General features: G+C 45.0%; 1 protein-coding gene across 11 annotated transcripts in view; it reads left to right on the top strand.

Annotated features, from left to right (window-relative positions):
• LOC138741453 (S100P-binding protein-like) overlaps positions 1–24,981 on the top strand; it is a 70,311-nt gene that overhangs the window by 13,490 nt on the left and 31,840 nt on the right. For 3 of the 11 annotated variants that reach the window (XM_069895578.1, XM_069895579.1, XM_069895580.1), the window contains exon 1: positions 1,329–1,578. The exons of 3 other annotated variants lie outside the window; for them this stretch is intronic. In XM_069895578.1, the coding sequence (XP_069751679.1) occupies positions 1,350–1,578 (229 nt within the window). In that variant the 5' untranslated portion in view covers positions 1,329–1,349. 5 more of the 11 variants (XM_069895583.1, XM_069895585.1, XM_069895584.1 and 2 more) reach the window with 5 other exon arrangements.

Genomic DNA, 24,981 nt, shown 5'->3' with positions numbered 1-24,981 from the left:
TAAAAGGCCCAAGTGTAACTTGTGATTAAGTTGCTTTCATTGTTCAAATATTTATTTTTTTCCTCTATGTTAACGCAATTTTATTGGAAGGGAAATAAACTACAAAAGTGTTTTCAAAGTAGATATAAAGGTGAATATATAAAGGTGAATCATTAAGATAATGTTTAACGATGCAAAAACAGAAGCAAGAATCGGGGAGCAGGCGGGGATCCGGCGGGGGGGGGGGCCCGGCGGGGGGGGGGCCCGGCGGGGGGGGGGCCCGGCGGGGGGGGGGCCCGGCGGGGGGGGGGGGCCGGCGGGGGGGGGGCCCGGCGGGGGGGGGGCCCGGCGGGGGGGGGGGGGCCCGGCGGGGGGGGGGCCCGGCGGGGGGGGGGGCCCGGCGGGGGGGGGGGCCCGGCGGGGGGGGGGGGAGGAGGAGGGGGGGGGGGCCCGGCGGGGGGGGGGGCCCGGCGGGGGGGGGGGCCCGGCGGGGGGGGGGGCCCCGGCGGGGGGGGGGGGGCCCGGCGGGGGGGGGGGCCCGGCGGGGGGGGGGCCCGGCGGGGGGGGGGGGCCCGGCGGGGGGGGGCCCGGCGGGGGGGGGGGCCCGGCGGGGGGGGGGCCCGGCGGGGGGGGGGGCCCGGCGGGGGGGGGGAGGAGGAGGGGGGGGCCCGGCGGGGGGGGGGCCCGGCGGGGGGGGGGGCCCGGCGGGGGGGGGGCCCGGCGGGGGGGGGGCCCGGCGGGGGGGGGGGCCCGGCGGGGGGGGGGGCCCGGCGGGGGGGGGCCCGGCGGGGGGGGCCCGGCGGGGGGGGGGCCCGGCGGGGGGGGGGAGGAGGAGGGGGGGGGCCCGGCGGGGGGGGGGGCCCGGCGGGGGGGGGGGCCCGGCGGGGGGGGGGGGAGGCCGGCGGGGGGGGGGGGGGAGGCCGGCGGGGGGGGGGAGGAGGGGGAGGTGCTGGGACAGCTACACCTGGCCGCTTCAGCCTTCGGGGCCACTCTCTGCGTCTCAAACGCTGCAGAACAATGGCCCGCCTTCCCGACCCATACTCCCCCACGCAGCTGGAACTGTTCTGCGAATCATAGAGCGATTTCAGCTGCTGAGGATTATGGGTCGGGAAGACGGCCATTGTTCTGCTGCGTGTTGATGGTGGGTGGCGCTACGGCACCGGTCGGCCCACCTCCACACGGGGATCTGGAGGGCACGACCAGGCGCCTCTCCTTTGAATGGGACGCTGGAGCAGCCTTTTTGGACTGCAGTCGGATTTTCGATCCGCCCTGTAGCCGGTCTCCAGGCGGAGGCCCGAACTGAATTGGCCTTTAGAAATAGCACATGGACCAAGAATTCCAGGGTAGGATGGGTTTAGTACTAGGGATATATGGTACAACATCAAGGGTCTGTACTGTGCTGTAGTGTTCTATGTTCTAAAATTACGTCTCTTTTAAATTTAATTTGGCCCACGAGTCCATTCTGCGCAATTTACACCCCATTAACCTACACTCCCGGTACGTTTTGGAACGGTGGAAGGAAACCGGAGCCCCCAGACAGACATCTTGGGACTTGTTCCGATCGATTTGGCAACTGGCTGACCATGCACAGCACTCGAGGTTAGATAATGTTAAACATTAAATAGCTTATGGGTGATGAAATATTTTCTCATCTCCTTGTATTGAGAATGGAATACCCTTTCCTAAACAGGCATGTCGGGAAAACAAGTTCAAGTTCATTACCATCTGACTGTGCGTATGATAAAATAATGAAACATTACTTATCTGGATCACAGTACACAGTACATGATAATTACATGCATGTATAGATATAAATTGAAATATATGTGTAAATATTTTGGGATGATTTACTCTGTTACGGGTTACTGTTCATCAAACTCAGCCTGGAAGTCATGACTTTTCAATGCTCCTGTGCCTTCTTCCTGATAGTAGTGGGTCAAAGCGAGCCCACTATTCCAAAGTCCTATTTGTCAGAAATAAAACTTCTCACACATGAGTCTCTTTAAAACTGATGACACGACCAAGCTTTATTTACAAGTCTGCAGAGTTGGACTCAACTGGTTTCTCACCAGTTAAGCCCCGATACATACAGTGCATTGATTTTTATACCTTTATTATTTGCCCTTCCCCTTCTTATTAATACTGTTTTAATTGGTTAGTATTACAAAAACATTCTAAGTATAACTGCATTATTAATTATCACGTTCGTTACGTACGCTGTGAACTCTACATTCACTGAATTCTGTTTCTCACACTTCTTATCAATCCTTTGTCTCCTGCATGTCTCTCACTATGACCATGAAAAGATAGGTTTAAAAAAAACATATTCAGCAGCTCCTTCTGTCCTTGACTGCTAGTAAACTCTCTGTCTGTTCTGGCTTCCCTGTTTATGATTAATCATCACATTTTAACTTAAGTCTTTTTAACCTAAATTCTCTATATCACAATCCACCCCCTTTCTCTCTTTAAAAATGTGTTGAATATATGTATAGATATGAATGGGGATTCTAAGCTAGGGAAGAGAAATGTTTTATGATACATTAATCTCACGCTGAAATAAAAGTCTTACAGGGTCTCCCATCCCCCCTGGTTGCATAGCTTGTTCGACCATGGAAATCACCAGGCTGCGTAGACAGGGAATAATACAGGGCAAAATAAGTAGGAGGAATAAAATACCTCCGATGACCCACAAGAAGGTACGCCACGAGGTTCCTCCAAACCATTTGTCCATCCAATTAAATTGTGGGAAAGGATGCCAGGTTTGAACCGGTACATGGGACAATGTACGAATATTATCAGCGATTTTACGAATGGCTTTTCCATTATCATCAATCTGTAAGCAGCAGTTAGTCAAATTAAGTTTGCCACATACACCTCCTTCCGTGGCTAGGAGATAGTCTAGGGCTAGACGGTTCTGATATATAGCAGAGCGCATTTGACCTTGCTGGGATGCAAGTAATTGCAGGGCTATAGCTGTTTGATTTGTAACAATTTCAAGCACTGCTTGTAAGCGAATTATGCGATTTAACATATATATAGGAGTACGATAACCCCAAGATCCATCTTGAGCCCATGTAGCGGGACCATAATATTGAATTATGCGCTCTGGAGGCCAATCATCTCTCCATTCTCCCAAATGTACCGTGGTAGAGCGGGGTTCACGATGTAATGTATCAAAGACCTTCACGCCTAATTTATGACCGTGATCGTGGGGTAGAAGGAAAAATTCTGGGCGATTATTCCTAGGAAACAAGTTCCACTCCACTGTGAGGGAAGGACGAGTATAAGCTTTATTACCACATACCCAGAATAATCCATTTGGGGATACTCCATACCCCCTTTCCCAAAATCTTTTAAGAACAGGATTTGATTGTATGGTCCTGTGATGGTGGAAGTGGTACAATTCCAAAACTGAATACTGCTATTAGATAGGGGTAGGCAATAAGTTTTAAAAACAGTGGGATAAGAACCAAGTCTGAGGTTTAGGAAACCAAGTGAAAACACCAGGTGAAATGCGAATCCATACAGCCTTGCAGGGACTTTCTCCTACTGGGTATTTGCCGGCTCGTGAGAGACAATAAAAACCAGAGGGGACGTTAGAGAGAGACCAAGTTTCTCTTGATCTCGTTCGGTTAGTTGTCCAAATGCGGGAAATCATGGTCAATGAATTGAGAGGTTCTCCCCACCAAGGCCATTGTTCTGACATCCGTGGACCCCCGCAGACCCAACAATTAGTTACATTAAAAGTTCCTGCAATTTTAGTTGCCAGATCTACAAAAAGGTTATCTCCCCCAATTGCATTACCGAAACTTACATGATATTTGGATGGACTCGAACTAAGTCCGGCTGTCTTAAAGGGACAGGCAATTTCAAGTGTGGAGTGTAACTTTTCATTGGAACAGTACGTTGGTGTATGCAAAACCAGAGTCCATCAGGGCATGGTGGGCTTGAGTCACCTTTCCAACCGTTAAGAGGGAAAGGAGTGGTATTAGGAATCTGTATATAATGACCCATATTATTTCCTTCTTTTTCCACACAAGGGGTATATGGATGTTGGGTGGTATTTTCTGCCCAGCATTTCTCAGGAACTGAGGTATGGAAATGAAATTACCTTCCTTTCTTCCCCAAATGTGGTCCTGAAATAGGACCACTGTATCTCTGCATTTCTTACATTTCACACCTGATAAAGACATAGGCAAACTAAGAAAAATTAAAGAACATAACAATAACATTGTGAATTAAGTCTTTTTGCGAAATCGTAAGGTAAGAGGTTTTTCTCAGGAATACAAGTCCAATCTAGTTCGTATCAGGGTCCTGTGGCGCCTCTACAGGTCCCTTAAATCTGGATGCGTGTGTCCACCCCTTCTCTCTTGTTCGTGCTGCAGCTTCTGTAGTTAAGAGAACTTGGTATGGACCTTCCCACTGGGGGCTGGAGTTTTTCAGTCTTCCAGGTCTTGATAAGAATCCAGTCTCCTGGTTCCACTTTGTGTAAAGAAAAGTCTAGAGGCGGTGTTTGTGCCAATAGTCCTCTCTTTCGTAAATCTGTAAGAGAGCGTGACAGTGCCTGTAAATAGTTCCTAACAAATATAACCCCTTCCCCCAAGGTGGGACACCCCTCAACTGTACTCCAGAAGGGAAGCCCAAACATCATTTCATAAGGGGACAGCCCTACATCTTTTCGTGGGGCAGTACGAATTCTCAATAAGGCTAGGGGCAGACACTTTATCCAAGGCATTTTAGTTTCCACCATTAACTTTGTCAATTGGATTTTTAGTGTTCCATTCATACGTTCGACCTTCCCTGAGCTTTGTGGATGCCAAGGGGTATGTAATTTCCAAGAGACCTGTAATGCATCACAAATCAATTGCTGGATTTTTGAAGAAAAATGTGGACCCCTGTCTGAGTCTATAGAATGCATTATACCATATCTGGGGATTATCTGCTCTAGGAGGAGGCGAGCTACTGTAGAGGCTGTAGTATTTATTGTTGGGAAGGCTTCTACCCATCGGGTAAAGTGATCTATTATCACCAACAGATATTTCCATCTTTGAACTTGAGGTAACTCTGTGAAGTCGATCTGGATACGTTGAAAAGGGCGTATGGCTAATGGTTGACCTCCCATGGTCCCTGTCCTCATTATCTTCTTATTAATTTTTGTGCATAGGTAACAATTTTGCACCTCTTGTTGGGCCAAGGTGTAGATTCCCTTACACACATATTCTCGAAGCACTGTGTCACATAAGGCTTGAGTGCCCCAGTGGCTCTGTTGATGCAGGTGTTTTAAAATGTTGCGAGTTATTTCTTTATTTAGAACAGTTCTTCCATCTGGTGTTTTCCATGTTCCATCAGGTAATTGGCTTGCGCCCAGCTGATCCATGTTCTTTTCTTCCTTAGCAGTGAAAATGGGAGCTGTCTTTATGCCTTGCCTTATTGGGATTAAAGTCAGCAAACGGACTTCTTGTTGCATGGCTGCTCTTTTGGCTTCTTCATCAGCCAGTCTGTTTCCAATTGCTGTCGGGTTATCTCCCCTTTGATGGCTTGGTATGTAGACCACTGCTATTTCTTGGGGTAATGTTAAGGCTTCTAAAGTCAGAGTAATCATCTGTTCGTGTGCCAATTCCTTTCCTCTTGATGTAATTAGACCACGCTCCTTCCAGATCTTACCAAAGGTATGCACTACCCCGTATGCGTATTTGGAATCTGTGTAAATCGTTCCAATTTTCTTTGCCAGTATTCTGAGGGCTCTCTGCAAGGCATATAGTTCACAGGATTGTGCTGACCAGCTTCCGGGTAGTCTCGTGGATTCTACTACTTTCCAAGTATTTCCTTCTATTATAGCATACCCATTTCTTCTCATTCCGTCAACACATCTGGCGGAGCCGTCAATGTAGAATTCATATCCTTCTCCCAGCGGAGTATCGCAAAGGTCTTCTCGGGTCTTGGTCTGAAGATCTGTCAACTCGACACAGTCATGCTCCACCTCTTTCTCTGTTTCACTGCCGTATAAAAACTGAGCTGGGTTGCAGCTATTAATTTTTGCAAACTGTAAATCTTCTCCAACCATTAAAATGGTTTTTTACTTTAATATACGAGAATCAGTCAGCCATCGATGGGCAGTTTGTGTTAATAAAACACTCACAGAATGGGAGGTGTACACAGTCATCTTTCCTCCAAAAGTAAGTTTACGTGCTTCCTCTACCAACAGAGCAGCAGCCGCTACTCCCTGGATACACGTCGGCCATCCGCGAGACACTGGGTCCATCATTTTGGAAAGGAAAGCCACTGGGTGTCGCTGACCACCTTTTTCCTGTGTTAAAACTCCCACAGCTGTTCCTTGGTTATGAGTGACAAATAGCTGGAAGGGCTGTTTTGAAGAGGGCAGAGTGAGCACTGGGGCTCGTGTTAGGCGATGTTTCAAGTCCTCGAACCATCCCTCCTCCTCCTGGGTCCATTTCAATGAATAGTCATTTTCATTTGTCAGTTTATCATACATAAACTTCACCAAAGCTGAGTAGTCCTCTATCCATAACCTACAGTATCCTAAGAGTCCCAGGAATTGTCTTATTTCCTTCTTATTACGGGGTAAGGGCATTCTAGTGATTCCCGCAATTCGTTCAGGGGTAATTCGTTTCTGTCCTTTACTTATCTGGTGTCCCAGATATATCACAGTTTTCTCAACAAACTGTAACTTGTTTCTGGACACTCGTAGACCCTTTTTCCCCAGATAATTCAAGAGTCTAATGGTCTCGCTCCTCATTTCTTGTTCCTTGGGTCCTGATAATAGTAAATCATCCACATACTGCATTAGTTGGGAATCATCAGATTGTGGATAGTCCATCAGGATTTGTTCTAGCATTTGTCCAAACAGGTTTGGAGATTCAGTGAACCCTTGGGGCAATACAGTCCACCGAAACTGTCTCCGTCTACCTGTCCATGGATTTTCCCATTCAAACGCAAACATATCTCTACTTTCCTCTTCTAACGGACAAGTCCAGAAGGCATCCTTCAAGTCGATAACACTAAACCACTCATGGTCTGGGGGAATCCGACTCATAATAGTATAGGGATTAGGCACCACTGGGTGGCGGGTCTGAACAATAGCATTCAAACTTCTTAGATCCTGAACTAGGCGATAGGATCCATCTGACTTTTTTACTGGGAGTATAGGGGTGTTATAAGGTGACATGCATTCTTCTAATAGTCCGTCTCGTATTAAAGTCTCAATTACCGGCTGTAGCCCTTTTCTCCCTTCCAAAGAAATAGGATACTGACGTTTCCTTACCGGCTGATGACCTGGTATTAATGTGACATGTAAAGGTGGGATGTCCAGACCTCCTCGATTTCCCTCCTTATACCAGACTCTCTCGTCAATCTGCCGTTCATCCTCTTCCTTTAAAGCGCAGAGGTGGACTCGCACTTCTCCGTCCACAGGGAGAGCACCCAAACCTAGGAGAGCCTGTAAGTCCCTTCCTAGGAGGTTAAATCCAGCCGAAGGTAATAACAAGAGGTCTTGTACCCCTTCTCTTTCTTCCAGTTTCACTGTTACTTGGGGAATTATTGATACCATTCTGGGAGCTCCTTCTATCCCAGAAATTGTCAAATTACTTTTTATAGGCTCAGTTCCGATTGGCACAGTTATTACACTACTTCGTTCCGCTCCTGTGTCCACCATAAACACCACCTCTTCTCCCTTGGGACCAATTTTTAGTTTTACCAGGGGTTCCCTCTTATATTTGGTCCCTAACATTTGGAACCCCTGACACCCCTAATCTTCTTCCATAAGTTCGAGGGCACGCAATTCCCTCTTGTATCGGGGGCATTCCCTCTTAAAGTGTCCTTCCTCATTGCAGTAATAGCATTTAACAAATCTCCGGGGTCTTCCCTCTCTTGAATATTTTGGATTGTTTAGAGGAAGGTTTTGTTTTCTTTCCCCTCTGGATTCAGCATTCATCTGTCGGATAGTCTGTACCATAACCTTTGTCGCCTTCTTTTGATCTTCTTCTTCTCTCTGCACATATACTTTTTGTGCCTTTTTTAACAGTTCACTTAGGGGTTTTTCACTCCAGTCCTCCTCCTTTTCTAGTTTCTTTCTAATGTCTTGCCATGATTTGGAAACAAATTCAATTCGAATAAGCTGTTCACCCATTGGTGTACTAGGGTCCACACCAGCATACTGTTGGACATTCTTTCTCACCCTCTCCAAAAAATCAGTAGGGGACTCGTCTTTCCCCTGGTGGTTCCCAAATGCCTTGGTAAAATTGTGACCCTTTGGCACAGCCTCCCGTATCCCTTTAATTGTCCACTCTCTATATTGTCTCATACTTGCCAATCCCTCGGGTGTTCGTTTGTCCCACCTGGGTTCATTTAAGGGATATTTTTGTTCATGGGGTCTGGGGTCCCCAGGTTGTTCATATTCCCACATGAGGAGGGCAGCCCGTCGAATCATCTGCCTCTCCTGGGGTGAAAATAATGTTCCCATTATTGCCTGCATCTCTTCCCACGTATATGTGTTTGGTCCCAAGAATTGGTCAAGCTGTTCAGCCAGTCCTATAGGATCTTCCAATAACTTTTTCATTTCTTTCTTAAATCCCCGCACCTCTGTACTAGTTAGGGGAACATTCACATATCCCGTTCCCCCTCCCGGTCCTCCCATAGGAACTTCTCTCAGGGGATTTAGGTTTATTGAAAACTTTGATGGTCCTGGACCAGTCTGGGATCTTGTCCAGGGTCGGTTTACCGGTGGAAGTTTAGGGTCCGACTCCCTTAATTCATCCTTTTTATCCCGGCCCCCTTCGGGGCAATCAGATTCATCACCTTTCCCCTCCGGTAATAAGCTTTCCTCGGGCGCAGTAGGCACCGGGGGAATATAAGGAGGGGGAAGGTTGTCCAGAGGTTCCCATTTCTTTTCTCCTGCCACTCTCAATTTAAAACATTCTGTTAAGGATCCTGGCCAGGGAACCCAACAAAATGCATATGCTGACTCTTCTTGATTCACCTTTGGTCTCGAATTTATATATATGTTTAATGCTTGTCTAACCCAATCCTCATCAGATCCAAATTTCGGCCACCAGACCGAGGAACCTTTAATAGGTTGTTTTGACCAAAGGAGACAATATTGGACCATCTTTTTCTTGTTTTTGTCCCGATATCTTTTACTATCCCAATTTTCAAACATTCTCCCCAAAGGGCTGTCAAGGGGTACTCCCAGGAATTGTCCTGAATTTTCAGACGAGCCCTTAGATTTTGATCCTCCCATTTTCCCACCTAGATCTGTTTATCGTTGCTGAGGACCCTCTCGCTCTGGACCCTACTCCCTTCCTCTCAGACGCCTCGTCGGAGGTGCTGTCCCTCCTTCGGTTACCGCTGAGGTTTTCCTGGGGTTGACCCCTCTCTTCTCGGCACTTCGTCGGAGGTGCTGTCCCTCCTTCGGTTACCGCCGAGGTTTCCCTGGGGTCTATCCTAGAGTCCCGCGACAGGGTTCTCACACAACGACAAAAGATCTATACTTAATCTATTCCGTTAGGTTTTTATCCAAACAGGTGTATCCCGTTACACCTGTTACCCAATCCCCACACCACAATCGTAAGTCGTCACTTACCGGTGTCTTCCCGGGGATTGAACCGTCACCCTTCTCCTCTCCGTCTTGTCGTGTCACCCTGTCCGGATACCACTCGCTCAAGCCGCCCGAAGCGACGAGCAAGGGACTAGGAGCCGCTGAACTCAGCGGGGTGCACCGCCTCCGATGTCCCTCTTCTCGCCTCCCCTCACGGCCGGAGTGTAGATCCCGGACGAGCCCCCATTTGTCAGAAATAAAACTTCTCACACATGAGTCTCTTTAAAACTGATGACACGACAAGCTTTATTTACAAGTCTGCAGAGTTGGACTCAACTGGTTTCTCACCAGTTAAGCCCCGATACATACAGTGCATTGATTTTTATACCTTTATTATTTGCCCTTCCCCTTCTTATTAATACTGTGTTAATTGGTTAGTATTACAAAAACATTCTAAGTATAACTGCATTATTAATTATCACGTTCGTTACGTACGCTGTGAACTCTACATTCACTGAATTCTGTTTCTCACACTTCTTATCAATCCTTTGTCTCCTGCATGTCTCTCACTATGACCATGAAAAGATAGGTTTAAAAAAACATATTCAGCAGCTCCTTCTGTCCTTGACTGCTAGTAAACTCTCTGTCTGTTCTGGCTTCCCTGTTAATGATTAATCATCACATTTTAACTTAAGTCTTTTTAACCTAAATTCTCTATATCACACTATTGGCTAAATTCTATCCTAATCTCTCTTCTAAATGTGATAAATGTATATCGTATCATGTGTTCTGGTTATGTCCTTCTCTTTCCAATTTTTGGGAAGGGGTATTTTGTACCTTGTCTTTAGTTCTTAATATTACTTTGATTCCAAATCCTTTTCTTGCTCTCTTTGGAATAAGTGGGCTAACGGAGCACTCATGGAGGGATTTCTCTGCTGCTTGGCATTCTGGGAATTCAGAGTTGATATCGCTTTTTCTTATGGTTTTTATGAATTGTTCACTATACCATGCTGTTTAAAAATTGTCCACTATTGTTATTTATTGCTATTTATTTCCTCTTTCTCTCTCACTGCAACTTACCCCATGGCAAAGTTTATTCCTTCATTTTAATCTTCCTTCACATTCCTGGACTTACCCAAAAACTTGGATCACAATTGCCCATTCTATACTTGCCTCAGTGCAATGCCAGCATCTGCAAATGCCCTGGATTGGACTAGGGGTCGAGGCTGTCATCTGGTGCCGCCATTGAGAAGATTTTCCTTTCACACTAGATGCTTCAAAGGCCGTTAATTCCTGGGACCACTTGCAAATATGAAAGGGGCTAATGATTGCACCATTGAGACTTGAACACCAACCTCAGATGCATGTTCCAGAGCACCACTACCTCATTACAGCGCTGGTGGTGTGCTGTCTGGTCTGATGTACTGCCTTGGATGAAACATCATCCGTAACCCCAAATGCACTCTGAGGTGTAAAGAATCGGGAAGTTTCAATGTTCATTGACTTAGCAACTTCATTGATTTCCTGCTCCATTCACATGTCATGCTGACATGTCTTGTGCATTGCCAGACTAAGACCATCTGCAAATTGGAAGAACAGCACATTCTATTCTGTGTGGGCATCCTCCAACTGGATGGAATTAACATTGACTTCTCCAGAATCTGTTAACCCCTAGAGCACCACTTCCCCTTCCCTTATCCCTTTAGGCCATTTCAGATAGCCCAAAAGTCGGGATGTAAAGACGGAGAAACTCTGCCAGAAAGCATAATGACCTACTTCTCTGAATGTGCAGAGGCGGTCTCCGAGCCGCATAATCCAACTCCTCTCCAAGTGGGTTAATCTCCTGGTCGATCTGAATTGGCAGCTACGCTCGGCAGCTGTTTGGGGTCAGGCTGATGATGCCATCAGCCTGCCAGCCATTTCCTCACTTGCCCCTCTCCCTCCAGGTTGGGGCGGTGGGGAGCCCTCGGGGTAAATGGAGCAGCGGAGACCGTCAGGGAGGCCGGTGCAGTCTGGGACACTTTGGCCTTCGGGGCCACTCTCTGCGGCTCAAAATGCAGCCTTTCATACCCATAATCCCCCATGCAGCTGGAACTGTTCTGGGAACCATAGAGCAGTTTCAACTATGTGGGTAGGGAAGAGGGCCATTGCTCTGCAGGGTGTTGATGACAGGTGGCGCTACGGCAGCAGTTGGCTCATCTTCACGAGGATCCGGAGGGCGCTATGACGGCACCTCTCCTTTGAATGGGACACTGGAGCAGCCTTTTTGGCCTGCAGTCTGAATGGTAAGTTCCAGATTTTTGATCCGTCCTGTAGCCAATCTCCAGGCGGAGCCTGAACTGAAAAGGCCCTTTGTCTCCTTTCCATCAACTCTGCATTCACAGCCTCCCCCAATCAATTCTCTCCTTTCCATGCCCAATTATGGTCTATTGGTTCATGCTTCTCCCCATGCCATTTCTTCCTTTCAGTAAATCACAGCATCTGTAGACTTTTGTGTTTCACTTCAGTGAGGCCTGGTCTGGTTGATATTAGAATGTGGGACATTGTTGTGAATTTAATCACATACTTAACAATTGTGAATTCTCAGCCAAAAGAGCTTGAGTAGCTAAAGATGTGCCTATTCTCTCTGACTTACAAGAGACTATCTTGTAGAGATATCTTGTAGAGGACCAGCTAGGATGTCTAATAAAGGCAATTCCATTCTCAATATGAGGAGACCGTTACTTACCACAGATGAGAAATATCTCATAGTTCAGAAGTGAGTTAAAGTTTAAAATTCTCTAACCTGGAGTGCTGAGTGTGTGGTCAGCCAGTCAGCAAACACATCTAATGAAGAGACTTAGAATTTTGAGTTATTTAGTGAATCAAAGTGGAGTTGGTGACAAAGGTGCTGTTGATGCTAGAGACCAGATATGATCTTATTCAATGTTGAACATGTGTCTGAAGGCAGGCCTTTCCCTTTGACCACCCTCTTCCACACCAAGTTCTGATGAAGGGTTCTGTCCCAAAATGTCGGCAATTCTTTTTCTCCCACACAATCTGCTCAACCCACTGAGTTTCCCCAGCAGATTTGCTCCAGATTCCAGTGTCTGCAGCCTCCTGTGTTCCTCCCCACCCCTTTTCCCTCCCATCCTTCACCTCTTGTCTCAGGAACACATAATTAGGATGGCTGGCAGCAGGCAGTGCAGCGTGAGTTGACAGTGAATGCATGTGAAGTTCTAGTCAGGATAATTGAAGCAAAATAAAAGGTGGATGTGCAGGCCAAGCCAAATCAGTGTCCGCAGATCTCCACTGTTACGAGCCCAGAGGACCCCAAAATCTAGCAGCAACAAAAATTCACCAAGACAAATGGTGATTTTAATTATCTTTAAACATGAAAACAGGATCAAACTCTAACTTATTACTATTAACTTACTTAACGCTCTTCTAATTTGAAGTATATGTAATGTGTATGTAAGTTAAGAAAAGATCTTTGATTCACAGTCCAATCTCACTTTTCATTCCTCCAAGTTCACTGGTTGCAGGCAATTCTTATACTGTGCACAGAATTTAACATGTATAAATTCACCAGACTTTGGAGCTTGAAAGGTAAATGGTTACCACTCAGGAAGGTTCTTGTTGGTTTTCAGAGAGAGATTTGTTGTTCACTGGTCACAAACTGATTCCTTTTAATGAGCCATATCAGTGTCTTGCCAAAGAAACTTGCCCCATCAAGGTTTTCCAGATGATAACCTCTTTCTTTCAGGTCATCACAGATTTCCTTTTTGTTTCTCTTATTTCAAGTGAAACGTTAGGTACCCAGTCCTCTCCTCTTGGATGGACCACAAGGGCTTTGACCAGGCTGAACTAAGCATTCACAACCCGTCTTCAAAATGGAGTTTTTCCACAAGCTTGCCAGCTTGTCCTGTTCCAGTCCCTGCTGCTGCTGCTGAACTGAATGGTCTCTCTCAGAGAAAAGCCTGTTTGACTCTCTCTGCTTGCAAAACCACATGACCCTCTTAGAACAGAAAACTGCACTCAGACAGGCTGCGGCTCCAAACTTAATCCTTGAGTTCTTATGGGTGTTGCTTTTCAAAACAACAATCCGTTATTGAAGTCTCTTGGGCACTCACCAAAGCTTTTGCAGAGGCCCTCAGAGCCAGCTTGTCTGGCTTGAGTGGAGATCCAATATTTTAAATGAGATTTGTTTTGAAGTGTTTGTATGTGACCTGCACTAAAAACCTACCCCAATTTCTCTCCCAAAAACATATCTATATACAATATAAAATATAACATAATCTGTTACACCATCAACAGGTCTCATGGTTTGGAGGGAAGTGAGTGGACAGATTGTTGTCTACGCACTGACAGCATTGTGGGTACTAGAACAAGTACTAACTTTCCCTGGTGGTATATTTTAGTAGAAGGAAGGCTATGAGAAATAAAGGACAATCTTCGAATATAAGGAGAATGAAACTTTGATCTAAATAATTGAAAGTGCCATGATATGTTGATAAGACTGTGTTAGTTGAGGAATATATCCTCTGCGGTTCCATTTATTACAACCTCCTGTTTGATTTAGTGTGAGTATCATTTTAATGGCTAGTACAGGCTGCAACCATTCACAATTTTGGAGAGACTGGCTGTATCCAAATTCGTTACTTTGGAGAGGAAAAAGGACATTGGGTGCTTTTTCTGGGGACACGGGTGGTGAGAAAGTCCATTGTGTTGAACACGAAGGAACAGCACTTTATGACCAGCGGCCACCTCATCGAACATGGAGCAGGAATGATTCTGTATGATAATGGACCACTTGGCTGATTCTCCCTGTCAGGGGAATTATTGAATGCCCACCATGACCAAAGGAAATGTCACGTTGGTTGACCAGTACTTGGGTTTTGGAAGCAGGAGAATTGCTTCATTGGATTGTGACCAAAGTCATGGTCATTTTGATTGACCCGTATCTGGGTTTTGGAAGCATTAATTATGGAAGTCACATGTTTTGTTTCCCCTATGCAAGGAAAAGGGGAGTTGTGACATCTGTTCGTACAAAAGGTTATTTCTCTGGAAGAAACTTGACAAGGATTCATGAGTTTTCGGCAGTCTGGTCACTCAGTCTCTCCATTTCCTTCGTGATTATTTCTGTGCATCAGTTTAAAAGCCTATGTTTCGACAATGGATTTCTAATCCTGAGCTTTGAAATAACTTTCCAGAATTGTGCCGAAGCTGTAATGGTTTAGATATCCCATACACACAAGTACATTCGCACATAGTTGGGTTTGATTTGACAATGTTTTATACTATTTGAAGTTATTAATGAATATAGTGTTTTAAAAGAAAAAAAAAACTGTCTTGGTGAATTTCCATTGCTGCTGGTCTGTGATATAACACATTCATGTATCTGGCATGGGAATTGCTGATCTTGTCCTGAAAATACAAGCAAACAAAGTTATACTGAGCCAAGATTGACACTTGGGTAATCAAGTGCACGTGATATAAAGAATAATTGATGTCCTATTAAATCTAATAAAAGTTGTTATTCACAAGTATACAGTAATATTTTATGTGGAATTTGTGTGGCTTATTAATTATTATTTGGGAGTTTTGTCAATCAACTGATTGGTTTTCAGTGCAAGTGATTTTCTGTTTTTTTTTGCCCTTTCTGAATATTTAAAATAACAGGATGAAAATACAAATTGCTCCCAAACAATGGTTGGCAACCTACCATTAGAACTGATATTAAAATTGTATTTTTCAATCAGATCATTGAATAGAATGTTGATATTTATTTGCACCTGTAGTGTTTACCATGTAGCACTGCATCATTTTCCTATTGATTTGACAATTCTGGACATGATGCAATGAGATGAAAGTTGAGAACAACTGAGACATACTAGGATTGGTAGTAAAGGCACAATAATCTTTGAACGCTATTGGATGCTAAATCAGGGGTTAAATCGGGACATCTGCTGCAGTCACCAGGGTCAAGTACAATACACAAAAGTGCTGAAGAAACTCAGGAGGTCATGCAGCATATATAGGAATTACAGGTTAACCAACATTTTAGCCCTGGGCCCATCGTGAAGCTATGAACACAAACCAGCAAGTGTCTGAATAAAAAAATGTAAGGGAAAGGAGGGTGGAAGAGGTGGGGGGGAGGGAAAACCACAGGCCAATAGGCGCAAGGTACATGTGGGTGGGAGGGTAGAAGAGAAAAAAACTGAAGTGATCAGGGTAGGTGGGCAGTTCTCGGAATAGCAAGGGAAGGGGGTGGGAGCTGTAAGAAAGGTGAAGTGGATAGGAAAAGAGAATAACTTGGGGAAAGGATTTATCAGAAACTGGAGAAGTAGATGCTAATTCCAACTGGTTGGTGAGCGTCCAGGCGGAATATTTGGTATTGTTCCTCCAGTTTGCAGGTAGCCTTGATTTGGCATTGCATGAGGCCATGGATAGACATGATGATGCGTGGAATTAAAATGGTTGGCCACAGGGAGGTTCCCATTATTACAGCAGACAGAGCGAAGGTGCTCAACAAAATGATCTCCCAACTGTGTTCAGTCTCTCCAATGTAGAGGCCGCCACAATGGGAGCACTGGATGCAGTAGATCATCCTTGCAGATTCACAAGTGAACTATTGCTTCACTTGGAAGGATGGTTTGGGGTCTCGAATAGTGGTGAGGGAGGGGGTGTGAGGGCAAGTGGAGCGATTGGTGGAAAGGGATGATGTCTGGTTGTGGGATCACACTGTAGGTTGTGGAGAATGCACAGGATAACATGTTGGATGTGGAGGCTAGTGGGGTGGAAGTTAAGGACAAGGGGAATCCTATCCATGTTGCATCTTGGAGCGGGGAGGAGGGGAGATGTTTGGGAAATGGAGCAGATGCAGGTAAGGACTGAGATGATGGTAGTAGAGAGGAAGCCACTTTTTTTGAACGATGTTTTGGAACAGAAGGCCACATCGTGGTGCTAAATTAGATTGTCAAGACAGCCAAATATAATTCAGGGACAATTGCTTGCCCTCTGGCTCTCTTGAATACTGCTTCTTGCTGTTGTTGCCAAGCTGCAAGGGAAATTTTTAGTTTTTTAAGGTGTGCATGGAAGAGATGTGGGCCTCTGTCATTAAGAAAGAATAAAATGCAGCAACTTTGTACCCTGGAAAGATGTCTGAGAATTGGCTAAAGTAAAAGGAAAAACATAAAGTAAAATGTAAATGGGGAAAAGCACAAGATTCTTCTTCATATTTGTGAGGCAGACTTCCAAAGGTTTGGCTTCAGAAACATTAGAATTTGTTAAGAAACAATTCATTGTCATGGTATCAGAATCTTTCTGCATCTCCATCTTGTGATCTCTAGAGGTTCAACAAAGGGACAAAAATTCAATGAAAATGTAACTTTTTACTTACAACTAATGAGCAGGGAAAGGCTTTGGGAAAAGTTTAGATTGTTGAGTAGTTCTATCTCTATTGGTCATTGGGGGCTGTAAAGTTCTTTGAATACGTTATTTTAGAATTGAAAAATAATCTTAAGATTCTATGACCCTTAGTCTGGAAAAACAACCAACTGAGAAACTTCACAAAGATTAGCATATACAGAGCCGTTGTCATACCCACACTCCTGTTCGGCTCCGAATCATGGGTCCTCTACCGGCATCACCTACGGCTCCTAGAACGCTTCCACCAGAGTTGTCTCCGCTCCATCCTCAAAATTCATTGGAGCGACTTCATCACCAACATCCAAGTACTCGAGATGGCAGAGGCCGACAGCATCGAATCCTTGCTCCTGAAGATCCAACTGCGCTGGGTAGATCACGTCTCCAGAATGGAGGACCATCGCCTTCCCAAGATCGTGTTCTATGGCGAGCTCTCCACTGGCCACCATGACAGAGGTGCACCAAAGAAGAGGTACAAGGACTGCCTAAAGAAATCTCTTGGTGCCTGCCCCATTGACCACCGCCAGTGGGCTGATATCGCCTCAATCTTGGCGCCTCACAGTTTGGCGGGCAGCAACCTCCTTGGAAGAAGACCGCAGAGCCCACCTCACTGACAAAAGACAAAGGAGGGAAAAACCCAACACCCAACCCCAACCAACCAATTTTCCCTTGCAACCGCTGCAACCGTGTCTGCCTTTCCCGCTTCGGACTTGTCAGCCACAAACGAGCCTGCAGCTGACGTGGACATTACCCCTCCATAAATCTTCGTCCGCGAAGCCAAGCCAAAGAAAAAAAAGCCAATGAAGTGCTTTTGATTTGTAGGGAAGTTGAGTTCTTTCAGAATTGTGTCTGTTTATGGAGACAATCTGCAGCAAAAATACATTTAATTCTTTCTTAAATAACTCTGACTAAAAATCAGTTCACTTGTTTAACCCTGGAATCTTTTAACGGAGCTCTTAAATTAAGCAGGGAACTATCTTTTCCCTTCTCTGAACTTCTGTGGACCGCCTGCTCATAAATTCAGAGAGCAATTGCAACCCTCATTCTACCAAACCTGAATTCTTCCCTAAAACATTTAAGCCCCTTTCACACTTGTAAGTGGTCCCAGGAATTGACTGCCAATTGGCCTTTAAAGTGCCTAGGATGAAAGCAAAGTCAGCTCAACATTGGCATCAGATGTCGTCATCTCACGCTGGGGATTGACGGCCTCGTCCCCTCGTCCAATCCCTGGCTTCTGCAGATGCCGGTGTTGCAATCAGGTAAGTGTGAAAGGGGTAATTACATTGTGGGATTGAAATGATCTAAGTTTTTCCATGAGTGCAGGAAGAAAAGATTAAAATGGAGGTATAAACTTGGTCACAGAAAAGTCACAGTGGGGGAGAGAGAGAGGAAATAAACAGCAATAAATAGCAATAGTGGACAATTTTTAAATAGCGTGGGAAAATTGGTTACACTATAGCTCACAACTTATAAGGATTGTGGGGGAAGGAGGGGGAAGCAATGATGGACCTTACTTCCCAGAATGTTGTGAGGCAGAGAAATCCCTCTATGAATGCTCCATGCATGCAGCCAGACATCCAGCCCTTTCTCTGCTACATGGAATTCTGGGAGGGCAGGTCCGCCATCGCTTTTTCCCCCAACGGTATTTATAAATTGTACATGATAGTGCTACCAACTTTCCCATACTATATAAATTGTACGCCATCGCTCTACAAACTTTCCCACGTTGTTTAAAAATTGTCTGCTATTGTTATTTATTGCTCGCACTTTCTCATGGTCCCTTATAAATATTTATATAGGTCAGCACAGGGGCTGACAAGCTTGTACTGAGCTGTGCACAAATGCTAATTATGTTATAATTATACATGATTAATTTTGTTCAAATATAAGATCATAATACATTGATCAGGCTTTAGAGCAGGTCCACTGTCACTCGATGTGTCATGCCATCACTAGTAGAAGGTAGAACAAGTCAACAGTCCTAACAGGGTGGGGGATAGCTCCTTGTGTGAAAGCATTCAGTGTCCCAGTTAGGAGTGGTCAAGTGTGAAAAAGCCAAACCCCCAATCCTATTCCAGAACACTGGCCAATTTAGTGGAATGCAAGTGTGGTGCTGAACTGGAACCCATTTGAAGATGCTAAAAAGCCAGAACACTTCCCATTCAAATATTTGCGTGATAATTAACAAAGCATCAAACAGGACAACCTTTCCTTGAGAAGACAATAGGAGATTATTTTCACAGACTCACAGCAGATATCGGTAGTCTCTCTGTCTCCAGGATCAAATGTCAATCACATTACCCTGGGTGTGCCTTTTGTTTTAGGAAATGAGGTGGCTCTGGAGGAAGTTTTGTGGCAAATTGCAAGAAGCTATGGAAAGAATTGTTCCACTTATACTGTGCACATGGGAATTGACTGAGGGATTGCTGGGATGAATTATCTGCTCAAAATCAACTAGAATTTTAAAGAACTATATACGTGAGTACTATTTAAAGGCTGCTTGTGAAGAAACTACAAACAAAGATAATGCACAGACAGTGATTTATGTTCAGAGACAGAATTACTGTAAGGGGTGCTTAGGCAATTCCTGCCGGTGGTGAATCTGTCTGCTTTGCAGCAGGCAAAAAGAAATTTCATGTAATATGACACTGTTTTATTACTATGATAATAAATTGAATCTTGATTTAGAGAGAAGTATTAGATTTGAAGTGTTAGTTAAAAGCTGAAGCTGTTTCTTTCTTCTTTGGCTTGGCTTCGCGGACGAAGATTTATGGAGGGGTAATGTCCACATCAGCTGCAGGCTTGTTTGTAGCTGACAAGTCCGATGCGGGACAGGCAAGCACGGTTGCAGCGATTGCAGGGGAAAATTAGTTGGTTGGGGTTGGGTGTTGGGTTTTTCCTCCTTTGTCTTTTGTCAGTGAGGTGGGCTCTGCGGTCTTCTTCAAAGGAGGTTGCTGCCCGCTGAACTGTGAGGCGCCAAGATGCACGGTTTGAGGCGATATCATCCCACTGGCGGTGGTCAATGTTGTTAGGAAATTACATGCATTTTAAAACACAGAAATACTGGGGAGGAACCCAGCCGGTCTCACAGCATCCATAGGAGGTAAAGATATATTACTTGGGACCCGAAACATTGGTACTAAATTTTTGCCTCCTATAGACACTGCAAGACAGCTGAGCTCTTTCAACATTGCTGTATTTTGACCACAATCACGGTGTTTGCAGACTTTTTGTGTTTCACTTGATGACATGTGTCAGAAATAAAACTTCTCACACATGAGTCTCTTTAAAACTGATGACACGACAAGCTTTATTTACAAGTCTGCAGAGTTGGACTCAACTGGCTTCTCACCAGTTAAGCCCCGATACATACAGTGCATTGATTTTTATACCCTTGTTGTTTGCCCTTCCCCTTCTTATTAATACTGTTTTAATTGGTTAGTATTGCAAAAGCATTCTAAGTACAACTGCATTTTTAATTATCACGTTCGTTACGTACGCTGCGAACTCTACATACACTAAATTCTGTTTCTCACCCTTCTTATCAATCTTTTGTCTCCTGCATGTCTCTCACTATGACCATGAAAAGATATGTTTAAAAAAAAACATATCCAGCTGAACTTTTTGTCCTTGGCTGCTAGTAAGCTCCCTGTCCGTTCTGGCTTCCCTTTTTATGATTAATCATCACATTTTAACTTAAGCCATTTTAACCTAAATTCTCTATCTATAACAATCCACCCCTTTCTCTCTTTAAAATATGTGTATTATATATATATGAATGGGGATTTTAACTCGGGGAAGAGAAACGTCTCATGATAAATTAATCTCGTGTTGAAGTAAAATTCTAACGGGGTCTCCCAGTTCCCCTGGTTGCATAGCCTGTTGGACCATGGAAATCACCAGGCTGCGTAGACAGGGAATAATACAGGGCAAAACAAGTAGGAGGAATAAAATACCTCCGATGACCCACAATAAGGTACGCCACCAGGTTCCTCCAAACCATTTGTCCATCCAATTTAATTTTGCAAAAGGATGCCAGGTTTGAACCGGTACATGGGACAAAGTACGAATATTATCAGCGATTTTTCGAATGGCTTGGCCATTATCATCAATCTGTAAGCAGCAGTTAGTCAAATTAAGCTTTCCACATACACCTCCTTCTGTAGCTAGGAGATAGTCTAGGGCCAGACGGTTCTGATATATAGCAGAGCGCATTTGACCTTGCTGGGATGCAAGTAATTGCAGGGCTAGAGCTGTTTGATTTGTAACAATTTCAAGGACTGCTTGCAAGCGAATAATGCGATTTAACATATAAATAGGAGTACGATAACCCCAGGATCCATCTTGAGCCCATGTAGCGGGACCATAATATTGAATTATGCGTTCTGGAGGCCAATCATCTCCCCATTGTCCCAAATGTACCGTGCTAGAGCGGGGCTGACGGTGTAATGTATCAAAAATCTTCACTCCTAATTTATGACCGTGATCGTGGGGTAGGAGGAAAAATTCTGGGCGGATTATTCCTAGGAAACAAGTTCCACTCCACTGTAAGGGGAGACGAGTATAAGCTTTATTACCACATACCCAGAATAATCCATCTGGGGATACTCCATATCCCCGTTCCCAAACTCTTTTAAGAATGGGGTTTGATTGGTATGGTCCTGTGATGGTGGAACTGGTACAATTCCAAAGCTGAATACTGCTATTAGACAGGGGTAGGCAATTAGTTTTAAAAACAGTGGATAAGAACCAAGTCAGGGGTTTAGGAAACCAAGTGAAATTACCAGGCGAAATGCGAATCCATACAGCCTTGCAGGGACTTTTTCCTACTGGGTATTTGCCGGTTCGTGAGAGACAATAAAAACCAGAGGGGACGTTAGAGAGAGACCAAGTTTCTCTTGATCTCGTTCGGTTAGTTGTCCAAATTCGGGAAATCATGGTCAATGAATTGAGGGACTCCCCCCACCAAGGCCATTGCTCTGACATCCATGGACCCCCGCAGACCCAACAATTGGTTACATTAAAAGTTCCTGCAATTCTAGTTGCAAGATCAACAAAAAGGTTATCTCCCCCAACTGCGTGACCGAAACTTTCATGGTTATTTGGATGGACTCGAACTAAGTCCGGCTGTCTTAAAGGGGCAGGCACTTTTGAGTGTGGAGTGGAATTTCTAATTGGAACAGTACGCTGGTGTATGCAAAACCAGAGTCCATCAGGGCATGGTGGGCCTGAGTCACCCTTCCAACCGTTAAGAGGGAAAGGAGTGGTATTAGGAATCTGTATATAATGACCCATATTATTTCCTTCTTTTTCCACACAAGGGGTATATGGATGTTGGGTGGTATTTTCTGCCCAGCATTTCTCAGGAACTGAGGTATGGGAAATAAAATTACCCTCCTTTCTTCCCCAAGTGCGGTCCTGAAACAGGACCACTGTGTCTCTGCATTTCTTACATTTCACACCTGATAAAGACATAGGCAAACTAAGAAAAATCAAAGAACATAACAATAACATTGTGAATCAAGTCTTTCTGCGAAATCGCAAGGTAAGAGGTTTTTCTCCAGGAACACAAGTCCAATCTGAGTTCGTATCAGGGTCCTGAGGCGCCTCTACAGGTCCCTTAAATCTGGATGCATGTGTCCACCCCTTCTCTCTTGTTCGTGCTGCAGCCTCTGTAGTTAAGAGAACTTGGTATGGACCTTCCCACTGGGGCTGGAGTTTTTCAGTTTTCCAGGTCTTGATGAGAATCCAGTCTCCTGGTTCCACTTTGTGTAAAGAAAAGTCTAGAGGCGGTGTTTGTGCCAATAGTCCTCTCTTTCGTAAATCTGTAAGAGAGCGTGACAGTGCCTGTAAATAGTTCCTAACAAATATATCCCCTTCCCCCAAGGTGGGACACCCCTCAACTGTACTCCAGAAGGGAAGCCCAAACATCATTTCATAAGGGGACAACCCTACATCTTTTCGTGGGGCAGTACGAATTCTCAATAAAGCCAGGGGCAGACACTTTATCCAAGGCATTTTAGTTTCCACCATTAATTTTGTCAATTGCATTTTTAGTCTTCCATTCATACGTTCAACCCTCCCTGAGCTTTGTGGATGCCAAGGGGTATGCAATTTCCAAGAGACCTGTAATGCATTACAAATCAATTGCTGGATTTTTGAACAAAAATGTGGACCCCTGTCTGAGTCTATAGAATCCATTATACCATATCTGGGGATTATCTGCTCTAGGAGGAGGCGAGCTACTGTAGAGGCTGTAGCATTTACTGTTGGGAAGGCTTCCACCCATCGGGTAAAGTGATCTATTACCACCAACAGATACTTCCATCTTTGAACTTGAGGTAACTCTGTGAAGTCGATCTGGATACTTTGAAAAGGGCGTATGGCTAATGGTTGACCTCCCATGGTCCCTGTCCTCATTATCTTCTTATTAATTTTTGTGCATAGGTGACAGTTCTGCACCTCCTGTTGGGCCAAGGTGTAGATTCCCTTACACACATATTCTCGAAGCACTGTGTCACATAAGGCTTGGGTGCCCCAGTGGCTCTGATGATGCAGGTGTTTTAAAATATTGCGAGTTATTTCTTTATTTAGAACCATTCTTCCATCTGGTGTCTTCCATGTTCCATCAGGCAGCTGGCTTGCGCCCAGCTGAGCCATGTCCTTTTCTTCCTTAGCAGTGAAAATGGGAGCCTTCTTTATGCCTTGTCTTATTGGGATTAAGGTCAGCAAACGGACTTCTTGTTGCATGGCTGCCCTTTTGGCTTCTTCATCAGCCAGTCTGTTTCCAATTGCTGTCGGGGTATCTCCCCTCTGATGGCCTGGTATATAGACCACTGCTATTTCCTGGGGTAATGTCAAGGCTTCTAAAGTTAGAGTAATCATCTGTTCGTGTGCCAATTCCTTTCCTCTTGATGTAATTAGACCACGCTCCTTCCAGATCTTACCAAAGGTATGCACTACCCCGTATGCGTATTTGGAATCAGTGTAAATCGTTCCAGTTTTCTCTGCCAGTATTCTGAGGGTTCTCTGCAAGGCATATAGTTCACAGGACTGTGCTGACCAGCTTCCGGGTAGTCTCGTGGATTCTACTACTTTCCAAGTATTTCCTTCTATTATAGCATACCCACTTCTTCTCATTCCGTCAACACATCTGGCGGAGCCGTCAATGTAGAATTCATATCCTTCTCCCAGAGGAGTATCGCAAAGGTCTTCTCGGGTCTTGGTCTGAAGATCCGTCAACTCGACACAGTCGTGCTCCACCTCTCTCTCTGTTTCACTGCCGTATAAAAACTGAGCTGGGTTGCAGCTATTAATCTTTGCAAACTGTAGATCTTCTCCGACCATTAAAATGGTTTCATACTTTAATATGCGAGAATCAGTCAGCCATCGATGGGCAGTTTGTGTTAATAAAACACTCACAGAATGGGAGGTGTACACAGTCATCTTTCCTCCAAAAGTAAGTTTACGTGCTTCCTCTACCAACAGAGCAGCAGCCGCTACTCCCTGGATACACGTCGGCCATCTGCGAGACACTGGGTCCATCATTTTGGAAAGGAAAGCCACTGGGTGTCGCTGACCGCCTTTTTCCTGTGTTAAAACTCCCACAGCTGTTCCTTGGTTATGAGTGACAAATAGCTGGAAGGGCTGTTTTAAAGAGGGCAGAGTGAGTACCGGGGCTCGTGTCAGGCGATGCTTCAAGTCCTCAAACCATCCCTCCTCCTCCTGGGTCCATTTCAATGGATATTCATTTTCATTTGTCAGCTTTTCATACATAAACTTCACCAATGCTGAGTAGTCCTCTATCCATAACCTACAGTAACCTAAGAGTCCCAGGAATTGTCTTATTTCCTTCTTATTACGGGGTAACGGCATTCTAGTGATTCCCGCAATCCGTTCAGGGGTAATCCGTTTCTGTCCTTTACTTATCTGGTGTCCCAGATATACCACAGTTCTCTCAACGAACTGTAACTTGTTCCTGGACACCCGTAGACCCTTTTTCCCCAGATAATTCAAGAGTCTAATTGTATCTCCCCTCATTT

This window comes from Narcine bancroftii, chromosome 8 (genome assembly GCF_036971445.1).
Source record: "Narcine bancroftii isolate sNarBan1 chromosome 8, sNarBan1.hap1, whole genome shotgun sequence".
Classification (NCBI taxonomy): domain Eukaryota; kingdom Metazoa; phylum Chordata; class Chondrichthyes; order Torpediniformes; family Narcinidae; genus Narcine; species Narcine bancroftii.
This window is presented reverse-complemented; position numbering and strand designations above follow the sequence as displayed.